The 19,438-nt window shown below is 43.0% G+C and overlaps 1 protein-coding gene across 2 annotated transcripts in view; it reads left to right on the top strand.

The window, feature by feature from the left end:
• PHTF2 (putative homeodomain transcription factor 2) overlaps positions 1-18,360 on the top strand; it is a 71,098-nt gene extending 52,738 nt beyond the window's left edge. For both annotated transcript variants that reach the window (XM_087874336.1, XM_087874338.1), the window contains 10 exons: positions 507-665; positions 982-1,200; positions 2,964-3,092; positions 4,726-4,998; positions 6,394-6,525; positions 8,026-8,112; positions 11,884-12,039; positions 14,112-14,207; positions 15,458-15,583; positions 18,207-18,360. In XM_087874336.1, coding sequence (XP_087730462.1) covers positions 507-665; positions 982-1,200; positions 2,964-3,092; positions 4,726-4,998; positions 6,394-6,525; positions 8,026-8,112; positions 11,884-12,039; positions 14,112-14,207; positions 15,458-15,583; positions 18,207-18,227 — 1,398 coding nt within the window. In that variant the 3' untranslated portion in view covers positions 18,228-18,360. The remainder of the gene's footprint in view (positions 1-506; positions 666-981; positions 1,201-2,963; positions 3,093-4,725; positions 4,999-6,393; positions 6,526-8,025; positions 8,113-11,883; positions 12,040-14,111; positions 14,208-15,457; positions 15,584-18,206) is intronic.
• The last annotated feature ends 1,078 nt before the right edge of the window (positions 18,361-19,438 follow it).

Raw genomic sequence — 19,438 nt, forward strand, 5'->3', positions numbered from 1 at the left:
AGGCTTTTAAAGGCATTTTTTTTTCTACAGCCTCTTCGGCCGAAGAGGTTGTAGAAAAAATGCTTTTAAAAGCCTCTGATGATCCCAGCTGAGCCGCGCGATCATCAGAGGCTGTTTTTTTAACTTTTAAAAGCATTTTTTCAGCTGAAGAGGTTGTAGAAAAAATGCTTTTAAAAGTAAAAAAAACCAACCTCTGATGATCGCGTGGCTCAGCTGGGCATGGGGGCGGGGCTCAGGGATTTTTGCTACTGGTTCTCCAAACCACCCACCGCCATCGCTTACCGGATCAGGCGATCCGGTCTGAACCGGGAGCATTTCACCCCTGCTGTAAGCTGATGAGAGGTTGTAAGGGGAGGCAATCAGAAGCTGATGCAATGGGAATGACTAGGGGTGAAATGAAAGCAGTATGCAGCCCAATTCTCTAGAATTGTATATTAAAAGTGTATGAATTGTTTGAGATTAAAAAAATGTGCCTTTTATTGATCGTAACTTCTTCTTCGGTTTAGGACAGTCACCGAACAATGACAAATATATCGGATGAAGTTTCTAGTGAGGAGGGGCCGGAAACCGGCTACCCTTTACGACGGAATGCCGAACGCGCTTCCAGCGATTGTGCGTTTCGAAACAAGAAATCTCACCATTATAAGAAACATTACCCCGTAGAGGTAACAACACTTTTCATTGTGGCTGAGTAAAACTTTTAAGGACATCAAATTCATGGGTACTTTGGGGCGTGTAAGAGCCGTAGTGGCGCAGTGGTTAGAATGCAGGCAAACAGGTAGCGGAAATCGCAGGTGGCCCCCCCCCGCTCCCCCGCCCCAGCTCTATTCCATCCTATTTAGGCACGTTTTTGAGACTGTTTGCGCCCGCAAGGAAACCGCATGTGTGGAAGACAGGCGCGGGCGCGTGGCGAACTGGTAGTAACAAAATGTTAAAACCCACCGCTGAATAACCTCCTATGGCTCTTCCTGTATTCTTCAGGATGTCCCCAAATCGGGCACCAGCTGCAGCTCGAGGTGCTCAAGTTCCAGGCAAGATTCCGAAAGCACCAGGCCAGAATCGGAGACGGAAGACGTCCTGTGGGAGGATTTTTTGCACTGTGCCGAGTGCCGTTCTTCCTGTACCAGCGAGACCGACGCCGAGAATTCTCAGGTCAACTCTTGTATGAAGAAGGAATACAGAGACGACCCCTTTCATCCGGTGAGTAGAAGAATAACTGACAGAACTGAATAACTCTTTGTTATTCAGGGACCTTGGAGGTCTTCTAGTCCAACCCCCTGCTTAGCCAGGAAACCCTATATACCATTTCAGACAAACGGTTATCCAGTCTCTCTCTCTCTCTCTTTTTTTTAAAAAAAAGATATTATTTATTGTTTTATCGTAAAAAATCAAATACAAAAGAGAGGAACAAACCAAACCAAACCGTAAATTCAATCCTAACAACAGCAAAAAAAGAAGAAGAAGAAAATAGTACAAACATAAAAAAAGAAGAAAAAAGTGATTAAATAAATTTAACATTTAGCATGTAGGATCCACCCTGGTTGGGTGCTGAAAAAGCAGTAAATTCTCCTCCGCTTTTATCTATCTATCTATCCTGTTTCTCCCCCAAATAAGACATCCCCTGATAATAAGCCCAATCGGGCTTTTGAGTGCATGGCAATAAGGCCAAGCGCTTATTTCAGGGTTCAAAAAAATATAAGACAGGGTCTTGTTTTCGTGGAAACATGGTATCTATCTATCCTATGTATCTATCTATCTATCTATCTATCTATCTATCTATCTATCTATCTATCTATCTATCTATCTGCCTATCTATCTATCCATCTATCTATCTATCTGCCTATCTACCTACCTACCTATCGTCTATCTCTGTATGTATCATCTGTCTGTCTGTCTGTCTGTCTGTCTGTCTGTCTGTCTGTCTGTCTGTCTGTCTGTCTGTCTATCTATCTATCTATCTATCTATCTATCTATCTACCTACCTACCTACCTACCTACCTACCTACCTACCTACCTACCTACCTGCCTATCTGCCTATCTGCCTATCTATCTGCCTATCTACTTACCTACCTATCGTCTATCTCTGTATATGTATCATGTATCATGTATGTATGTATGTATGTATGTATGTATCTATCTATCTATCTATCTATCTATCTATCTATCTATCTATCTATCTGCCTATCTGCTTATCTACTTACCTATCATCTATCTTGGTATATGTATCATCCATCCATCCATCCATCCATCCATCCATCCATCCATCCATCCATCCATCCATCCATCTATCTGCCTATCTGCCTATCTGCCTATCTATCTATCTATCTATCTATCTATCTATCTATCTATCTATCTATCTATCTATCTATCTATCTATCTCTCTGCCTATCTACTTACCTTCCTATCGTCTATCTCTGTATATGTATCATCTATCCATCTATCTATCATCTATCTATCTATCTATCTATCTATCTATCTATCTATCTATCTATCTATCTATCATCTATCTATCTATCTCTATCTCTATCTATCCCATCCATCCATCCTCATTGATTAGTTTCCATCCATTTTTCTTGTCTTTCCTTCTATTACTTTGGAGAATAGCTTGACTCCCTCTTCTTTGGGGCAGCCCCTCAGATATTGGACTCACTGCTATCATATCCCCCGTAGTCCTTCTTTTCATCAAACTAGACATACCCAGTTCCTGCAACCGTTCTTCATATGTTTTAGCCTCCAATCATCCCCTAATCCTCTTGGTTGCTCTTCTCTGCACTCTTCCTAGAGTCTCAATATCCTTTTTATATTTATATTAATCTGGAGCTTGCCAAAATCCGTCCGAAGCCATAATTTTGGCTTGTACCCTCACCTGCTATTGACCATGTCATTTTTGTTGTTGTTGTTGTTATGGCTTTACAGAACCTTTTATGCCCCCCACTTTAAAAAAAAATTTTTTTTTTGGGCAGGGTCATTTGCCCTGGTTCCATAGCTCGAACCCGGGGTTGGAGAAAGTCAGTGCCATTGTGTGGGAAGGCAACGACTGCAAAAAGGCAGACATGTCCGTGCTTGAGATCAGCGGCATGATCATGAACAGAGTGAGTATGGTTTATTATTATTATTTTTTTTAAACTTCTAAGATTTGCCCCCATGAAAGAACGATGCTTTTCAATGCTCTAATTGGAAGTCTAGAAGTGATGCTGTTTCCTTACATTTTAAGAGCTCTTGGGATGATGTACTAACTCTTGCTAAAGTGGCCACGGGGGGGGGGGGGGGTTCTCTCCAAAATGAAATGCAAAATGTGAAGGAAGACTCGGTGACTCGATGCCCAATCAAACATTTTTTTATTCTGACCGAAGAAGTTATTTGGATGAGTAACAAAAGTCTCAGTTAAATAATCTTTAGTCCTGTTGCCATGATTTGATCTTTTTAGATACGTTTGGCCTGGATGATGGAATCTTCGTTCACATTCTGCGGATGCTGTAGAGTTTGAGGATAGGATAGGATAGGATAGGATAGGATAGAGGATGGGGAGGGAAGGGAAGGGAAGGGAAGGGAGGGAAGGGAGAGGAGAGGAGAGGAGAGGGGAGGGAGGATAGAATAGGATACGATAGGATAGGGCAGTGATGGCTAACGTTTTTGCCATCGCATACCAGGAAGGGGGGGGGGGTCGCGCGTGCACACACCCATAATTCTATGCGCCCCGCCGCCCCACATGCATGCACGCCCCCCCCCCCCGCTCCCGGCATGTGATGGCCCGGTAGGTCTGTTTTTCTCTCTCACCTGGCTCCAGAGCCTCTCTATGAGTCTGGGGAGGGCAAAAACAGCCTCCCCACCCCCTGGAAGCCCTCCGGAGGCCAGAAACGGCCCGTTTCCCAACTTCTGGTTGGACAGGAAGTGACGTTTTTTGCTGTCCCCAGCCTCCAGAGCCTCCTCTGGAGGCTGGGGACAGCAAAAAATGTCCCTTTTGAACACCATAGGTTTGCCATCACAAGGATAGGGGATGGGGAGGGAAGGAAGAGGAGAGGGAGGATAAAATAGAATAGAATGTGATAGGGGATGGGGAGGGAAGTGAAGGGATAGGGGCAGGGAAGGAGAACAGAGGGAGGATAGGATACGATAGAATATGGGATGGGGAGGGAAGGGAAGGGAAGGGGTGGGGCAGGGGACGAGCAGAGGGAGGATAGGATATGATAGGATAGGGGATGGGGAGGGAAGGGAAGGGAAGGGAGGGGGAGGGAGGATAGGATACGATAGGATAGGGGATGGGGAGGGAATGGAAGGAAAGTGAGAGGGAATGGAATGGGGAGGAGAGGAGAGGGGAGGGAGGATAGGATAGGATACAATAGGATAGGAGATGAGAGGGAAGGAAAGGGAAAGGAGAGGGACAGGAGAGGAGTGGAGACCAAAGGATAGGAGAGGGGATGGGGAGGGAAGGGAAGGGGAGAGGGGGGAGGAGACTTTGTTCAGCCAAGCATGATTAGCCACACAAGGAATTTGTCTCCGGTGCAGAAGCTCTCAAAGCCACATGCAAAGCAACAGAGTAAATAATCATTCATCATCATGATACCAATACTGATGTTCTCACGTTAGCTTTTACGCTTTCATTGAGCCGAATTCAGATTTTTCTATTTCATGCATTGGTAAACCCCTTCCGGAACGGGATTTGTTAAAACGCAAAGCTTATTATCAACGTCTTTTGCTTTGGGTTTTTTGTCTTTGTGTCTATAGGTGAACAATTACGTTCCAGGCATCGGCTATCAGATTTTTGGCAACGTGGTCTCCTTAATCCTGGGATTAACACCGTTCGTATTTAGACTTTCCCAAGAAAAAGACCTGGAACATTTAGCTACGCATACGGCCACTGAACTCTACGCTATTGCCTTCGGGTCAGATGGAAACATAATGGTGATTTCCATGGTCATCGTGTGCTTCGTAGTGCGTGTTTCCCTGGTGTGGATATTCTTCTTCCTTTTATGCGTGGCTGAGAGGACTTACAAGCAGGTGAGCCTTAGCACCAAACTCCCCCCTCTCCACCAGTGGTGAATTCCAATTTTTTTTTACTACCGGTTCTGTGGGCGTGGCTTGGTGGGCGTGGCAGGGGAAGGATACTGCAAGATCTCCATTCCCACCCCACTCCAGGGGTAAGGATACTGCAAAATCCCCATTCCCACCCTACTCGTGGGGAAGGATACTGCAAAATCCCCATTCCCTCCCCACTCCAGGGGAAAGGATACTGCAAAATCTCTATTCCCACCCCATTGCACGGGAAGGATACTGCAAAATCCCCATTCCCTCCCCACTCCAGGGGAAAGGATACTGCAAAATCTCCATTCCCTCTTCAAAGAAAAAACAAGAAAATCCAATTGCTTCCTGAAAAAGCACCTTTTGGACATAATGCAGGAAAGGTTTTTCCCAGTGGTGAAATCCACTTGGAATACTGCATTCAGTTTTGGTCGCCACGATGTAAAAAAGATGTGTAGAAAGATGCACATCAAAAGAGGGAGAAAGAAGAGGGAGTCAAGCTATTCTCCAAAGCACCTGAGGGCAGGACAAGAAGCAATGGGTGGAAACTAATCAAGGAGAGAAGCAACTTAGAACTAAGGAGGAATTTCCTGACAGTGAGAACAATTAATCAGTGGAACAACTTGCCTCCAGAAGTTGTGAATGCTCCAACACTGGAAGTTTTTAAGAAGATGTTGGATAACCATTTGTCTGAAGTGGTGGAGGGATTCCTGCCTGAGCAGGGGGTTGGACTAGAAGACCTCCAAGGTCCCTTCCAACTCTGTTATTCTGTTCTGTTCTTTGCACACACACAAAAAAATCCATTTAAATATTGGTTACCTATGTCAGCAATCCATTCTTTTTAAACCCAGGCCTTGAGTTAACCCATTCTTTATAGTTGAATAAGTATAAGTAATAAAGAGCCTTGGTAGTACAGGGGTTTAAGGCACCCTGTTATTAAGCTGGTTATTAAGACCAGCTGCCTGCAATTACTGCAGGGTTCGAATCTCGCCAAGGCTCAAGGTTGACTCAGCCTTCCATCCTTTCTAAGGTAGGTAAATTGAGGACCCAGTTGTGGGGGCAATAAGCTGACTTTGTATAAATATACAAAAGGATGAAGACTATTGCTGAGCACATTGTAAGCCGCCCTGAGTCTTCGGAGAAGGGCGGCATATAAATCAAATTAAAAAAAAAAAAAATTAGCACAAGCAGATCCTTCGTGCCTCTTTTGATGTCTTGGGAGATTCCTAATATTGGGGATCTAATAAAGAAACAAGCATCCTTAAGACGCAAGAATCAAGTAGCGTAAATAATTATGGTTGCATTCTGCTCGTCCACCTGGGTGACAATAAACAGCGTCATATGTTTCATTTCAAACTCTTTTATGTTTTACAGAGATTGCTTTTTGCCAAACTTTTTGGTCATTTAACATCTGCCAGGAGAGCTCGGAAGTCAGAAGTTCCACATTTCCGGTTAAAAAAAGTCCAGAATATTAAAATGTGGCTTTCCCTTCGCTCCTATCTAAAGGTTTGTGGTTATTTATTTATTTCAACTTCCGCCTAAATTAATGCCATATAGAAGGCGCTATTGATGCAATTGAGGCTTAAACTTCTCCCCTGTTGTAACCTAGGCTTCCTGAGTCATTAAAACACACGAGTAGTACCAAAAACCTCTTTTATTGCAACAGCTGTGAATTACGTTCATTCACAGCTGAGTCCCAATTAGTTGCAAAAAGTCCTTCGGGAGAAGTCCTTCAGGATAATCACCAACCTTTTTCTCCCTTGACAAGCTGCCAAAGACCTACTTGGCAAAGCCACACGGAGTCCAGAATCAAACAGAGATGCCGACTGGGAACAGAATTAACAACGTTGCTTTCCTGCATAGGGCCCACGTGCCTTTGCTCCTCTTTTAAGCCTTATAGGAGGGGCCAATCCTCTCCAGGCCTTACTCCTGAGTCGTCCCTTTAGTTTTAACTGTTCTTGCCTTCTGGCAGCTCTGCGCATGCGTGCACTAGGAACAGGCTCCTCCTGTTCCTCTGCCTCTCTGCTGTCTGACTCAGGGGGTTCCGGAGTCCGTGCATCACTCCCAGATGGCCCTGGCCCCATCTCTGCCTCTGACACAGAGCCCTCATCCGGGCCTTCACCAGACTCCAGGACTGGCCCATGTTCCTCCCCAGCCTCCTCACTGTCTGACTCCGCTGACAGCTCCGCAGGCTGCTGGCAGACCACAACATCCCCTTGTTTCCCCCCCCCCCACACACACACAATGCAGGTAGTTGTTAAGTCACTTTTGTCCCATTTTACGACCTTGCTTGCCACCGTTCTTAAGTGAATCACTGCAGTTGTTACATTAGCAATGTGGTTGTTAAGCAAATCGGGCATCCCCATTGTCTTGGCTTGTCTGAAAGTGACAAACAAAAGGGGATCATGTAACGCAGTATTCAGCCGGTTTGGACCAGTTCACCCGAACTGGTAGTGGAAATTATGGATGGGCCCACCCACCTGCCCTGGCTCTATGCCATCCTATTTAGACACATTTTTGAGGCCGTGCACATGCATGCACGCAGGGCAAACCACTAGTAACATAATGTGAAACCCACCTCTGATGTGACCCCACCGACACTGCGACTGTCGTAAATACGAGTCACTTGCAAAGCGTCTGAATTTTGATCATGGAAAAGCTACAAGTGTCACAAAATGGCCACAAGTCACTTTTTTCAGTGCCGTTTTTATTTTCAATGGCCACTAAATGAACGGATGCAAATCCAGGATTACCAGTATAGAATTAAAGGCACAATAGATTGGAAAATGGGGCAAAAAAGGGGCTTCCTTCCTGCACTGGATCGACAGTGGCCAGACTGACGATGATGAAGAAACGATGCATTGACCCCTACAGCAATATTTTGTACGCACAAGTTACCACGTTGCTTGTATATTAATATGAGACCAGCTCAGCTCGTTTTCCAGGTTCTGTGACGGTTCATTCATCCATCCCACATTCACTGTTCTTTGTTTTTTTAATTTTCAGAGACGAGGCCCTCAACGTTCGGTGGACGTAATCGTTTCCTCTGCTTTCTTGCTGACCATTTCTGTGGTATTCATCTGCTGCGCACAGGTAAGGTACCTGATGAGAAACTGAATTCCTTCATGTCGAAATATCACAGTTAAGCAGCCTAGATCCCTGATGGAGAACCTATGGCATGTGTACCGGAGGTGGCACGCAGAGCACCCTCTGTGGGCATGCGCGCCATCGCCAGCTGCTGTTCTGGTTTCTGGTGCATGCAGGCCAGGTGGTATTTCCGGGGCTCCAGCGTTGTTCTGTCCCCAACCCCATGCACACACACCAACAGACGTTCAGGAGTTAAAGACCAAACCAGCTGGCAAAATCCTTTTCCTTATGATAACGGAATTTGGCAACAACCTAGTGGCTGCCTGCCAAGAGTTTATTATTTACAAAGAGGAGAGATAACTTCTCCCCACTTCTGGTACATCAAAGGAAAGCAGCTCAATAATTACAATCAAGTCCAGAGATAATCCAGTCTTAAAGCAAAAGTCCGGCAATGCAGAATGGCGTGGAAGCTTTCAGCTTTGTTCGTCAGAAGGTTTGACTGGCCACCACGCTCCCTTTTATATCCTGTGGGATGTGGTCCAGTGACTCAGCCTAATCTCGGGCACGCCTTTTCTTCTGTTGCACGCGCTTATCTCTGCGACACTGGCGTGGATCCAGCCAAGACTCATTACCCTCATCACTGTCCATCTGTGGCTGCGTGGACGTGCTTGGCCCCGGCCCTATCTCTTGCCCTTCGGCGGACACCGAAGGCATTGCCAGAGAGGTGGGCCCTGGAGAGGGAGGCCTTGCCAAACTCCTCCCCTTCACTCTCGGAGTCCTCTCCTGATGACGACACAGGCTCTGGTAACGGAGCCACAACACGCGTGCGCAAAGATCAGCTGGCCGGCGCGCATGCATATGCCGGAAACCAGAAGACCAGGTGGCCGGCACACGCATGCACGCCAACCAGCTGTTCTTTGAGTTTTCGGGACTCCAGCGCGTGCACGCGCGTTCCAGTTTGGGCACTCATTGCTGAAAAGGTTTGCCGTCGCTGCCCTATACCATTTCAGACAAGTGGCTGTCCAGACTTCTCTTAAAAACCTCCGGGGATGAAGTACCCGCAACTTCTGAAGGCAAGCATCTTTATTTCTGATGTGCCTTTAAGAGATTTGAAGGAATCAATCAGTCAGAATAGAGCTGGAAAAGGGACCTTGGAATCTTCTAGTCCGGGGGTCTGCAACCTGAAATACTCAAAAGAGCCATTTGGACCCGTTTCCCACAGAAAAGAAAACACCGGGAGCCACAAAACCTGGGTAGGCGTGGCCAACTTGATGCCACTCACTTCCACCAGTCACATGACCTCCCCTAGCCACGCCTACCGAGCCGGTCAATAGGGCAGAGAACCAGTTGTTAAAAAACACCAGGAACCACAAAATCCTTTTGACTTACTTACTTACTTACTTACTTATTTTTTATTGATTTATTTATTTATTTATTGATTGATTGATTTATTATTTATTTATTCATTCATTCATTCATCCATTTATTTATTTATTTATTTATTTAAATTTCTATACCGCCCTACTCCCGAAGGACTCAGGGCGGTGAACAGCCACAGGATAAAACACATAAATACAAAAATTTAAAATAGAATAAAAACGAATTAAATAATTTGGCTGAACTTAAAATACCCCATAATTTAAAAACAAATTAAAATTTGCATTTAAAAAGGGGAGAAGATTTAGGCCAGGCCAGCTTGATGAAATAAAAAAGTCTTAAGCGCGCGACGGAAGGTGCGTAGATCTGGGATCCTCCGTATCTCCGGGGGGAGCTCGTTCCAGATCGTAGGTGCCCCCACAGAGAAGGCTCTCCCCCTAGGGGCCGCCAGTCGACATTGTTTGGCCGACGGCACCCGGAGTAGCCCCTCTCTATGGGAGCGTACTGGCCGGTGGGAGGCTATTGGTGGTAGCAGGCGGTCCTGTAGATAACCAGGTCCTAAGACATATCTCTCTGTCCCCTCCCTCTCTCCCTCTTCCCCCCCACCTCTCTCTGTATCTCTCTATGTTTCTGTCTCTCCCCCTCTCTCTGTATCTCTCTGTCTCTGCCCTGGTTAATTGTTCTAACTGTCAGGAAATTTCACCTTAGTTCCAAGTTGCTTCTCTCCTTGATGAGTTTCCACCCATTGCTTCTTGTCCTGACTTCAGGTGCTTTGGAGAATAGCTTGACTCCCTCTTCTTTGTGGGAACCCCTGAGATACTGGAACCCTGCTATCATGTCTCCCCTAGTCCTTCTCTTCATTAAACTAGCCATACCCAGTTCTTACAACCATTTCTTCATATGTTTTAGTCTCCAAGCCTTTAATAATCTTAGTTGCTCTTCCCTGGGGAATTCTGGGAGTTTCCTACTATGGACGAATGGTTGCAGAAGTTGATGGAGTTGGCCGAAATGGCAAAATTGACCACTTTGATTAAAGAAAAGAACATAAGAACTTTTCTTTCCACCTGGAGATCACTTCTGAACTTTGTGCTTGATATGTAGAAGAATGAAACTCTGACTTTGGGTTTTACTGATTAGACTGATAGATCTTTATACGGAGTGGTGCGGTGGCCTAGAGGTGGAGCTCTCGCCTCACAATCAGGAGGCTGTCAGTTCGATCCTAGGTAGAGGCAGATATTTCTCTCTCTCTGGCCACAATGAGAATATATCTGCTGAATATAACTTCGCATTGGCAACAGGAAGGGCATCCAGCCATTAAAAGACTCGGCTCCATTCATTTGCCCAGACTCCACCCCTCAAGGGATTATGGGGTCGTTAAACGATGATGATTGATAGATCTTTATAAAAATGGCTTGTTCATATTATTATGAGGAAAAGCAAAAAGGTGCGATTTGAGGTTAATGCCTTATTTTACTGTAACGGAGAGAGTCTTAAAAGTTTTTTTTATTTCATCAAGCTGGCCTGGCCTAAATCTTCTCCCCTTTTAAATATAAATTTTAAATACAAATTTTAATCTGTTTAAATTATGGGGTATTTTAAATTCAGGCAAATTATTTAATTTGTTTTTAATCTATTTTAAATTTTTGTATTTCTATGTTTTTATCTTCTGGCTGTTCACCGCCCTGAGTCCTTCGGGAGAAGGGCGGTATAGAAATTTAATTAATTAATAAATAAATAATAAATAAATAAATAAATAAATAAATAAATAAATAAATAAATAAATAATAAATAATAAATAATAAATAATAAATAAATAAATAATAAATAATAAATGTTCCTTTTTCTTTTCTTTTTTTTTCCTTACCTTTCCTCACTTCTTCTTCCCCTTTCCCTCCCCCACTGCTTTCCTATTTTACTTTGTCATTTGTGTTTTACATTACTTGATAATTCAATAAAAATGTTAGTGAGGGAATTCTGGGAGTTGAAGTCCACACCTTGACATGGTTGAAAAACACTGACGTAGATAATAGACCTTAGAATGTTGTTTGCTTTGCGTGGATCACAACCACCAAGAAACATGAAACTCTGTCAATGGCTAATCCAGCGACAGGAAGGAACCTTGCGTAGCATTAACGTGTGACGTTCACAACTGTTTTCTCCTTAATTACAAATTCTGTTGAATTTGAATTCCACTTGGTGGAACTGGTCGAAGGGCCAGGGTGATTTCTCGTAGCCCATTTCTATAAAACCTGTGCAGATGAAAGAAGTTGGAATCTCTTACTTCCAGCGGCGGGTTTGGCAACGGAAGTCGTTGATTCGTGAATTTTATTCGGTGAAAAATAACTTTGGCGCTGATGGACAATTAACTTTTTTTTTTTTTTTTTTTTTGCCTTACCTTAGCTGCTTCACGTCCATGCGGTCTTCCTTGACTGCCATTATAACTGGGAACTGGTCATATGGTGCATTTCATTAACCCTTTTCCTTTTGAGATTTGTGACGCTCGGATCCGAAACAAGCAAGAAATACAGCAATACGTCCATATTGCTTACTGAACAGGTGAGGACTTTCCTGGTGTGGTCGGAAAAAAAAAATCCCCTCAAGACTTAGAATAACTTGATTGTCACTTTAAATGTACGCTAATCGGCATACCGTTAAAATGAAATTTTGCTCAAAGGGTCACCCTCTCCAATATACGCTATATAAACATGACAAAATAAATAAATTATGCAAGTACGCATAATTTATGCGTATATTCTATAATGCAGAGAAGCAACACAGTCTAGTTCTAATATATACATGTACCTGGCCAGAAAAACAAATCTTGTGAGTTTACCGGACGGACAGCGTAGGGAACAAAGCTGTTAAAGAATCTGGTGGTCCTGTTGGAAATACTTCGAAACCTCCTTCCAGAGGGGAGCAACAGAAAGAGCCCATAAAGTGGGGGTGTGGAGTCTCTAACGATGCTTCGAGCTCTAAGCACATAGCACTTACAAGCAATATCCTGAATGACAGGAAGTGAGCGTCTTATACTCTTCTCAGTTGTCCTCACCACTCTCTGTAGGGACTTTCTATCTGAGGCACTGCTGCCACCAAACCAAACAGAGATGCAGTTTGTTAAGACGCTCTCAATCGTGCCTCTGTAAAAAGTGGCCAGGACAGAAGGAGAAAGATGTGCTCTCCTCATCCGACGCACGAAATGCAGATGTTTGGATGAGGAGAGCCTGTCTTTCTCCCTTTGTCCTGAATCCCTGACTCACTCAAAAAACAGTACACTGCAATTCTGTTAACAGTAGTTAACTTTTGGAGAATCAGTTGGGTGTAGTGGGTTATGGCTAGTAACAGGGAGACCGTGAGTTCTAGTTCCACCCTGGGCACAAAGTCAGCTGGGTGACTATGGGCCAGTCATTTTCTCTCAGCCCTAGGAAAAAGCAATGGCAAACCACTTCTACAAATCTTGCCAAGAAAATAACAGGGACTTGTCCAGGCAGACTCTGTAAATTGAACACGATTGAACAGAAGGAAGAAAAAGTTAATTCTGAGTAGATATGCAGAGGATTTGATAGAACATTTTAAAAAAAAACATATTCAATTTGATCTTCATTTAAGGTTTCGACAAATAGGAAACTGAGAATACGGTTTATCTATGGAAATTCATAGTCATCCAGGTCTGTCCCAAAGGTATTTTTTCAAGAGGCAAATGGACTTTTCTTTGTTTTTCCTTGAAGACGTTTCGCTTCTCATCCAAGAAGCTTCTTCAGTTCTGATTTCTGACAGAGCTTCCGACAGAACTGAAGAAGCTTCTTGGATGAGAAGTGAAATGTCTTCAAGGAAAAACAAAGAAAGTCCAGTTGCGTCTTGAAAAAGCACCTTTAGGAGTGAATAACTAATTTTGATGCTCTGTCCTTGAAATTCCTTTGGAATTGCAGTATCTTATACAAGTACCAAAGGAAAGACTTTATTAAAACCTTTATTAAGCACATCAGCTCATTGTCTTTTGTTTCATCACTTTACCGTTCTTTGTAAAACAATAATTGTCAGACCTGTCTGACTGTAAAAGTTAATTTAATTTGGTTCGTCCAATTATACATTGCCCTGAGACTCTTGGGATGAAGATCCGGTTTATGGGTTGTTTATATAAATAAACATTTTAAAAAGATGATAACGAAAGATAAACACTATCTGTCAACTCGCAAAGCATCCCTGGCCTGCTCTCGAGTTGCCATAGGCAAGGGGGATGGGAAACTAACGAAGCAGCACGGCAGCAAAAAACAGAAGCACATTCCAGACATATTTCTCTCAAGGCTGTCTCCCAGGGTTACCTACAGCAGCCGGAGGGGAGTGATCTGTACAACCCGTTGGCGAATGTGATTGATGACACACCCTTGGGGGAGGGAGGAAACAGGGTCATGATTGGGGCGTAAATTACATGGGGTCAGAGTTGCCTTCACCTGGAACATGCCAACATGAAGCTCCTAAAAAATAACTGGGTTTCTTTTGAAGCTTGGCTCGAGGCTCATGATTTAATTATAGCATCCGTCGGAACCCTGACACTATCCTTGTTTAAAAAAATACACTACTCAAGATGATTGTTTGTGTTAAATGACACCTGTTTCTCCTCCCTGGGTTAGATAAACTTGTACTTGAAAATGGAAAAGAAACCGAACAAGAAAGAAGAGCTAACATTGGTCAACAATGTCTTAAAACTCGCGACGAAGTTATTGAAGGTAAGAATTTAAAAAATGGAAACGATTTTGGTAGTGATAAATAGACCGATCACTCACAGATAAGGTTCCTTTTGAGATTGTGATCTCATTCCCCGCTTTGTGTTCTGCCAGTTCTCGGATTTAAACAATTTTTTTAAAAAAACTTAAATTCCGCCATTTCTTTTGCAGAAGCGTGCCAAAAATTTTTAATTTAACGAAAAATTAAAATCCATAACCACCAGTGAAAAAAAGAATATTTAAATAGCACTGGTAGCTTCTCGGCTTACGACCGCAATTTTCGTGGCTAAGCAAGACAGTTGTTAAGTGAATTCCATCCCAATTTACGACCTTTCTTGCCATGGTTGTTAAGTGAATCACTGCAGTTCTTAAATTAGTAACACAGTTGTTCAGTGAATCTGGCTTCCATGTTGAAGGTCGCAAAAAGTGACCATAGGACCCTGGGACACTATGACCGTCATAAATAGGATCCATTTGCCAAGTGGCTAAACTTTGATCACATGACCATGGGAACGGTCATAAGTGTGAAAAACAGTCATAAGTCGCTTTTTGGAATGCCGCGGTAACTTCGAACGGACACGAAACGAATGATTGTAACTGGTGGACCAGCTGCATTTCTTCCAATTAGACCAGGGGTGAAATCCTACCGGTTCGGACTGGTTCGGGCGAACCGCTAGGGATTATTGGCATCAGTTCGCCGAATCGGTAGTGATCACCCCTTGTTCGCCCCACCCACGCCCGGCCGGTCGCCGCTCACTTCTTCCGGCCGCTCGATATTCCACAGAATTCAATGTTAAATGCAGCAGAGAGAATGCTAACTTTTCTCCCTCCATTCAGAACGGAGCTACTGCAGCCTGTCCCTTTAAGGTAGTCCCCAGTAGGGAGGGGGCCGGGGGTGGGAGCAGCTGGAATGGAGCCGTTTTCGTGAAAGGCAGAAAAATGGGGAAGGGGATTTTCCTGCCTGTCGTCCATTCCTCAATCTCAACACAGACTGAGGGAAGGATGGTAGGCAGGAATATTCCCCTCCCTATTTTCCTGCCGTTTGCGACAAGGAGTGGCTGCGAGGGGAGGGGCCGGTGAGGAGCCTCTCGATGTGAGTGATGTCGAGTTGGCCACGCCCACCCAGTCACATGACCTCCCCCCAACAAGCCACGCCCACAGAACCGATAGGGGAAATTTTCTAATTTCACCACTGAATTAGACCATTTGTATTTCTTCCATTTATATGAGGTAAATATATTTCTTCTTTCCAGGAATTGGATAATCCCTTCAGATTATACGGATTAACAATGAATCCTCTGCTCTACAATATAACACAAGTTGTTATCCTGTCCGCCGTTTCGGGCGTAATCAGCGACTTGCTCGGATTTAACCTAAAGGTAACTTTCTCACTTTCTCACTTTCTAACCCTTAATTTATCTTTAACTTCTGTGAAATTTTTTTTAAGGCAACCATGATTTCATTTATAAATGTTAAAATTGACTATTATTTTAAAAGCATTGATTTGTTTCGGTCCCTTGGACCTCTTCTTTTCTGAGTTATATAAAACTACAGTAGTGGCCAAAATTGTGGAAACCTTTTGGAAAAAGTGTATTTTTGAGGTTTGATGGCTAATAATGCCACTTTTTTGGGGGGGAGTTTCAAAATAATCCTATTCCACTGCTGGAATGGGATTTGGGAATAGCCCAGACCTTCACCCAATTGAAAATCTATGGAGCCGACTAAAGAAACTTGTTAGTCAGAAGCGACACAGCAATAAAACCCAGTTAATACAAGCAATCATTCAATCTTGATTTTACATGATAACAGCTGCAGAACTAAAAGACTTGGTTCACTCCATGGGAAGACGTTTTAAGGCTGTAATTCATGCTAAAGGTTAACCAACTAAGTATTAACTGATGTGGTGATAAATTTTTGTATATCTCGTTTTTTCTATGGTGATCATTTTTGTATATCTCGTTTTTTCTACCTGTTTCACTTTTCTTCTTTATAACTGCTATTCTACAGTAATAGCAAATCCTTCATCAAAGTTATTGCATTACATTCTTGATTAAATTACCTTTCCATTGATATATAATTTTATGGCACTACTCCAAAAAAAAATAGTGGTGTTATTAGCTAGTTTTAGAAAATACATTTTTTCCCAAAACGTTTCCACAATTTTGTATGCTGTATTCCACTATTGTATGCTGGCAACCATTGCATTATGTTAGGAAATTCCTTTTTATTTCAATCCTAAATATTTGTATCAATGTCTGGACACAAAGAATGCTATTCCAGAGCCCTGGCATAATTTTATTTATTTCTTTGTGAATTTAGTTGCTACCTGCCTCACTTTCAGGCTACTGTTACAGTCATAAAAAGAAAATGAAAGGCATGTAAACAGCAGTAAAATAATAAAACTCATAAAATCAATGATAAAAGGAACACGAGAATGAGATGGGACCGGTTCAGGCTTGAGTAAGCTTCAACTAACACGGGCAATGTGCAATTTATTGCAATTTTATCTGCAATAAAAAGAGCTTTAAGTGGAAGCCGTTATCTGCATCCTTCGAAGCTGTTAGGTAATAATTGACTGACTTAAATGATTGATCAGCTTTCAGTTTTGTCAGACTTTGTGACAAGTTTTTTCCCCCCAAGTGTGGCTTTGAAAAAGAAAGCACTTTTCTCAGCATAATTGTAGGCTTGGATTTTTCTATTGAAATTGTATTACTCCCTCAACTTGCATTTTTGATAGAAGGGAGTATTTGTAGCTCGGGATTTAATGGTGGTGTCCTTTTGGTGTTTTCTTGGTGATTTTCTTGCAAACGTTTCATTACCCAATTAGGTAACATCATCAGTGGTTGAAGGGAATGGGGTTTGTGGAGAGGAGGAGGAAAAGGAAAAAGGAGAAAGAAAGGGAGGAGGAGAAAGAAGGAAAGAGGAGGAGGAGAAAGGAAAGAGGAGGAGAAGAAAGGAGGAGAAAGGAGGAAAGAGGAGGAGGAAGAGAAAGGGAGGAGGAGGAAAAAGGAAAGGAGAAAGGAGGAAAGAGGAGGAGAGAGAAAGAAAGGCAGGAGGAGAAAGGAGGAGGAGAAAGGAAGGAGGAGGGAGGAGGAGAAAGGGAGGAGGAGAAAGGAGGAAAAAGGAGGAGGTGAGAGAAAAAGACAGGAAGGAGGAGGAAGGGGAGGAGGAAGGGAGGAGGAAGAAAGGAGAGGAGAGAAAGGAAGGCATGAGGAGAAAGGAGGGGAGGAGAAAGAGGAGGAGGAAAAAGGAGGAAAGAGGAGGAGAAGAAAGAAGGAAGGAGGAGGAGGGAGAAAGGCAGGAGGAGAAAGAGAAGGAGGAGAGGGAGGAGGAGGAAAAAGGATGAAAGAGGAGAAGAAAGGAAAGAGGAGGAGAGAGAAAGAAAGGCAGAAGGAGAAAGGAGGAGAAAGAAAAAGGGAGGAGAATGGAGAAGGAGAAAGACGAGATGAGAAGGAAGAGGAGGAGGACCTGTGGTCCTTAGTGCTTTCTGAGCTTGGTGGTTTTCTTGCAGGTGCTTCATTACCCAACTAGGTAACACTAGTTACCAACTAGTGGTAGAAGGGATGGAGATTTGCAGTGAGGAGGAGAAGAGGAAGAGGAGGATTGTGGGGTCATCAGTGCTCTCTGAACTTGGTGGTTTTCTTGCAGACGTTTCATTGCCCAATTAGGGAACATCATCAGTGCAGGACCGAGCTTACCTAGTTGGGAACGAAACATCTACCAGCGCTATCAGAGCAAGCCAGTAGTATAATGGGAGAGCAAACCCTACTCCTTTACTAGCACTGATGAGGTTACTTAGTTTGGTAATGAAATGTCTGGAAGAAAAGCACCCAGCTCAGAGAGCACCAAGGACCCCCCAGCGAGCAAAATTTGTTCCTTGCAAAGTTTCTATCGTCTTGGCAAAGGTTCCCACCCCACCTCTAACGCCAGAGGAGGACAAATACATGATAAACGGCGGAATGATGATCCATCTTTGAGTTTACCACCGTTTTTTGATTTCAGCTTTGGAAGATCAAATCCTGACCCTCTTCCAAGACTGTGGATGCCCACGTTGTGCTGAAGAAGACAACTGAGAAAACTGAACTGCCTCCGCCGCAGCGGATTCGCAAACTCTTTACGGACATCCTCGGAGGGAGAGAGAGAGAGAGAGAGAAAATATATATATACAAAACCCCAAAGTGTTTACAACTGACAGTCTAGTGCAATCTGAATATTTATTTTACCTTTTCGATTTCTTCTTCTTCTTTTTTTTTTTTTTAAGGAAACGTTCGTTTTAGCTGACAGTGTGTTTGGTCGTGGGTCCTCAATGGGCTTTTGTTGCCGAAAGGGTCAAAAATATATATGTATATATATATATAAAATATACATATTTTATATATATATCTAAAATGGAACTCTATCTCGATCCTCGAGATTCTGGTTGTGTGTCCTCTTAAAACGAGTCAAATCGGCTTCATGGATTTGTGAAAGAACGAGGCCACTTTTAAGCTAAAAGTCGTTCTTGTTACAGCAAAGTCGCGCGGAAGTCACTTTATCGAATAAAGTATTACCAAGTATTTAGAACGTCTTTATCTACCGCCCTTGAGAAGATGGGCGTCGGCACACCAGCATATTGTCCCTTACAGTGGAAAACTACGCTTAACTGTAATGACAACGCGTTACACCTGAGAGAGCTAACAGAGAGGAATAAAACTGTTTTGCATCAATGCAAAAATCCAGCAGCTTTCTTAACTCAAGAGATTCCAGGATCCATATGGGAACTGTTGTTTGAACATGAACCAAATTTCAATAAGGTGTTACTGAGCAAATCAACAAGTGCTCTTTCACGATGTTGTTGTTATTATTTTTTTTTAGCTGAGCAATAATTGTAAACTGTTACTACACTGTAAGATATTTTGATAAAAATTAGCTGTAGTATTTATTTGAAAACGTGGAGCTGTTTGGCCAGCTCTCTGCCGCTCAGTATGTGCACTTTTGTGGTTTTAATAACTATATATATATATATATATATATATATATATATGTGTAAAACAAACTATTCTAAAAATACGAGTTCCAGGTATATTAGTAAAGAAAGAAGCAGACATCCTGCGAGCTCCAGAACTTAAAATTTTAAAATAATTAAAATTTTATTTTACCAAGTTTTCATCAGCCATACTCTGATGATGTCAGCAGATGGCTGACAAAAGCTTAGTAAAATAAAATTTTAATTATTTTAAAATTTTAATTTCCAG

This window comes from Pantherophis guttatus, chromosome 7, assembly GCF_059756535.1.
Source record: "Pantherophis guttatus breed Tessera chromosome 7, ASM5975653v1, whole genome shotgun sequence".
Classification (NCBI taxonomy): Eukaryota; Metazoa; Chordata; class Lepidosauria; order Squamata; family Colubridae; genus Pantherophis; species Pantherophis guttatus.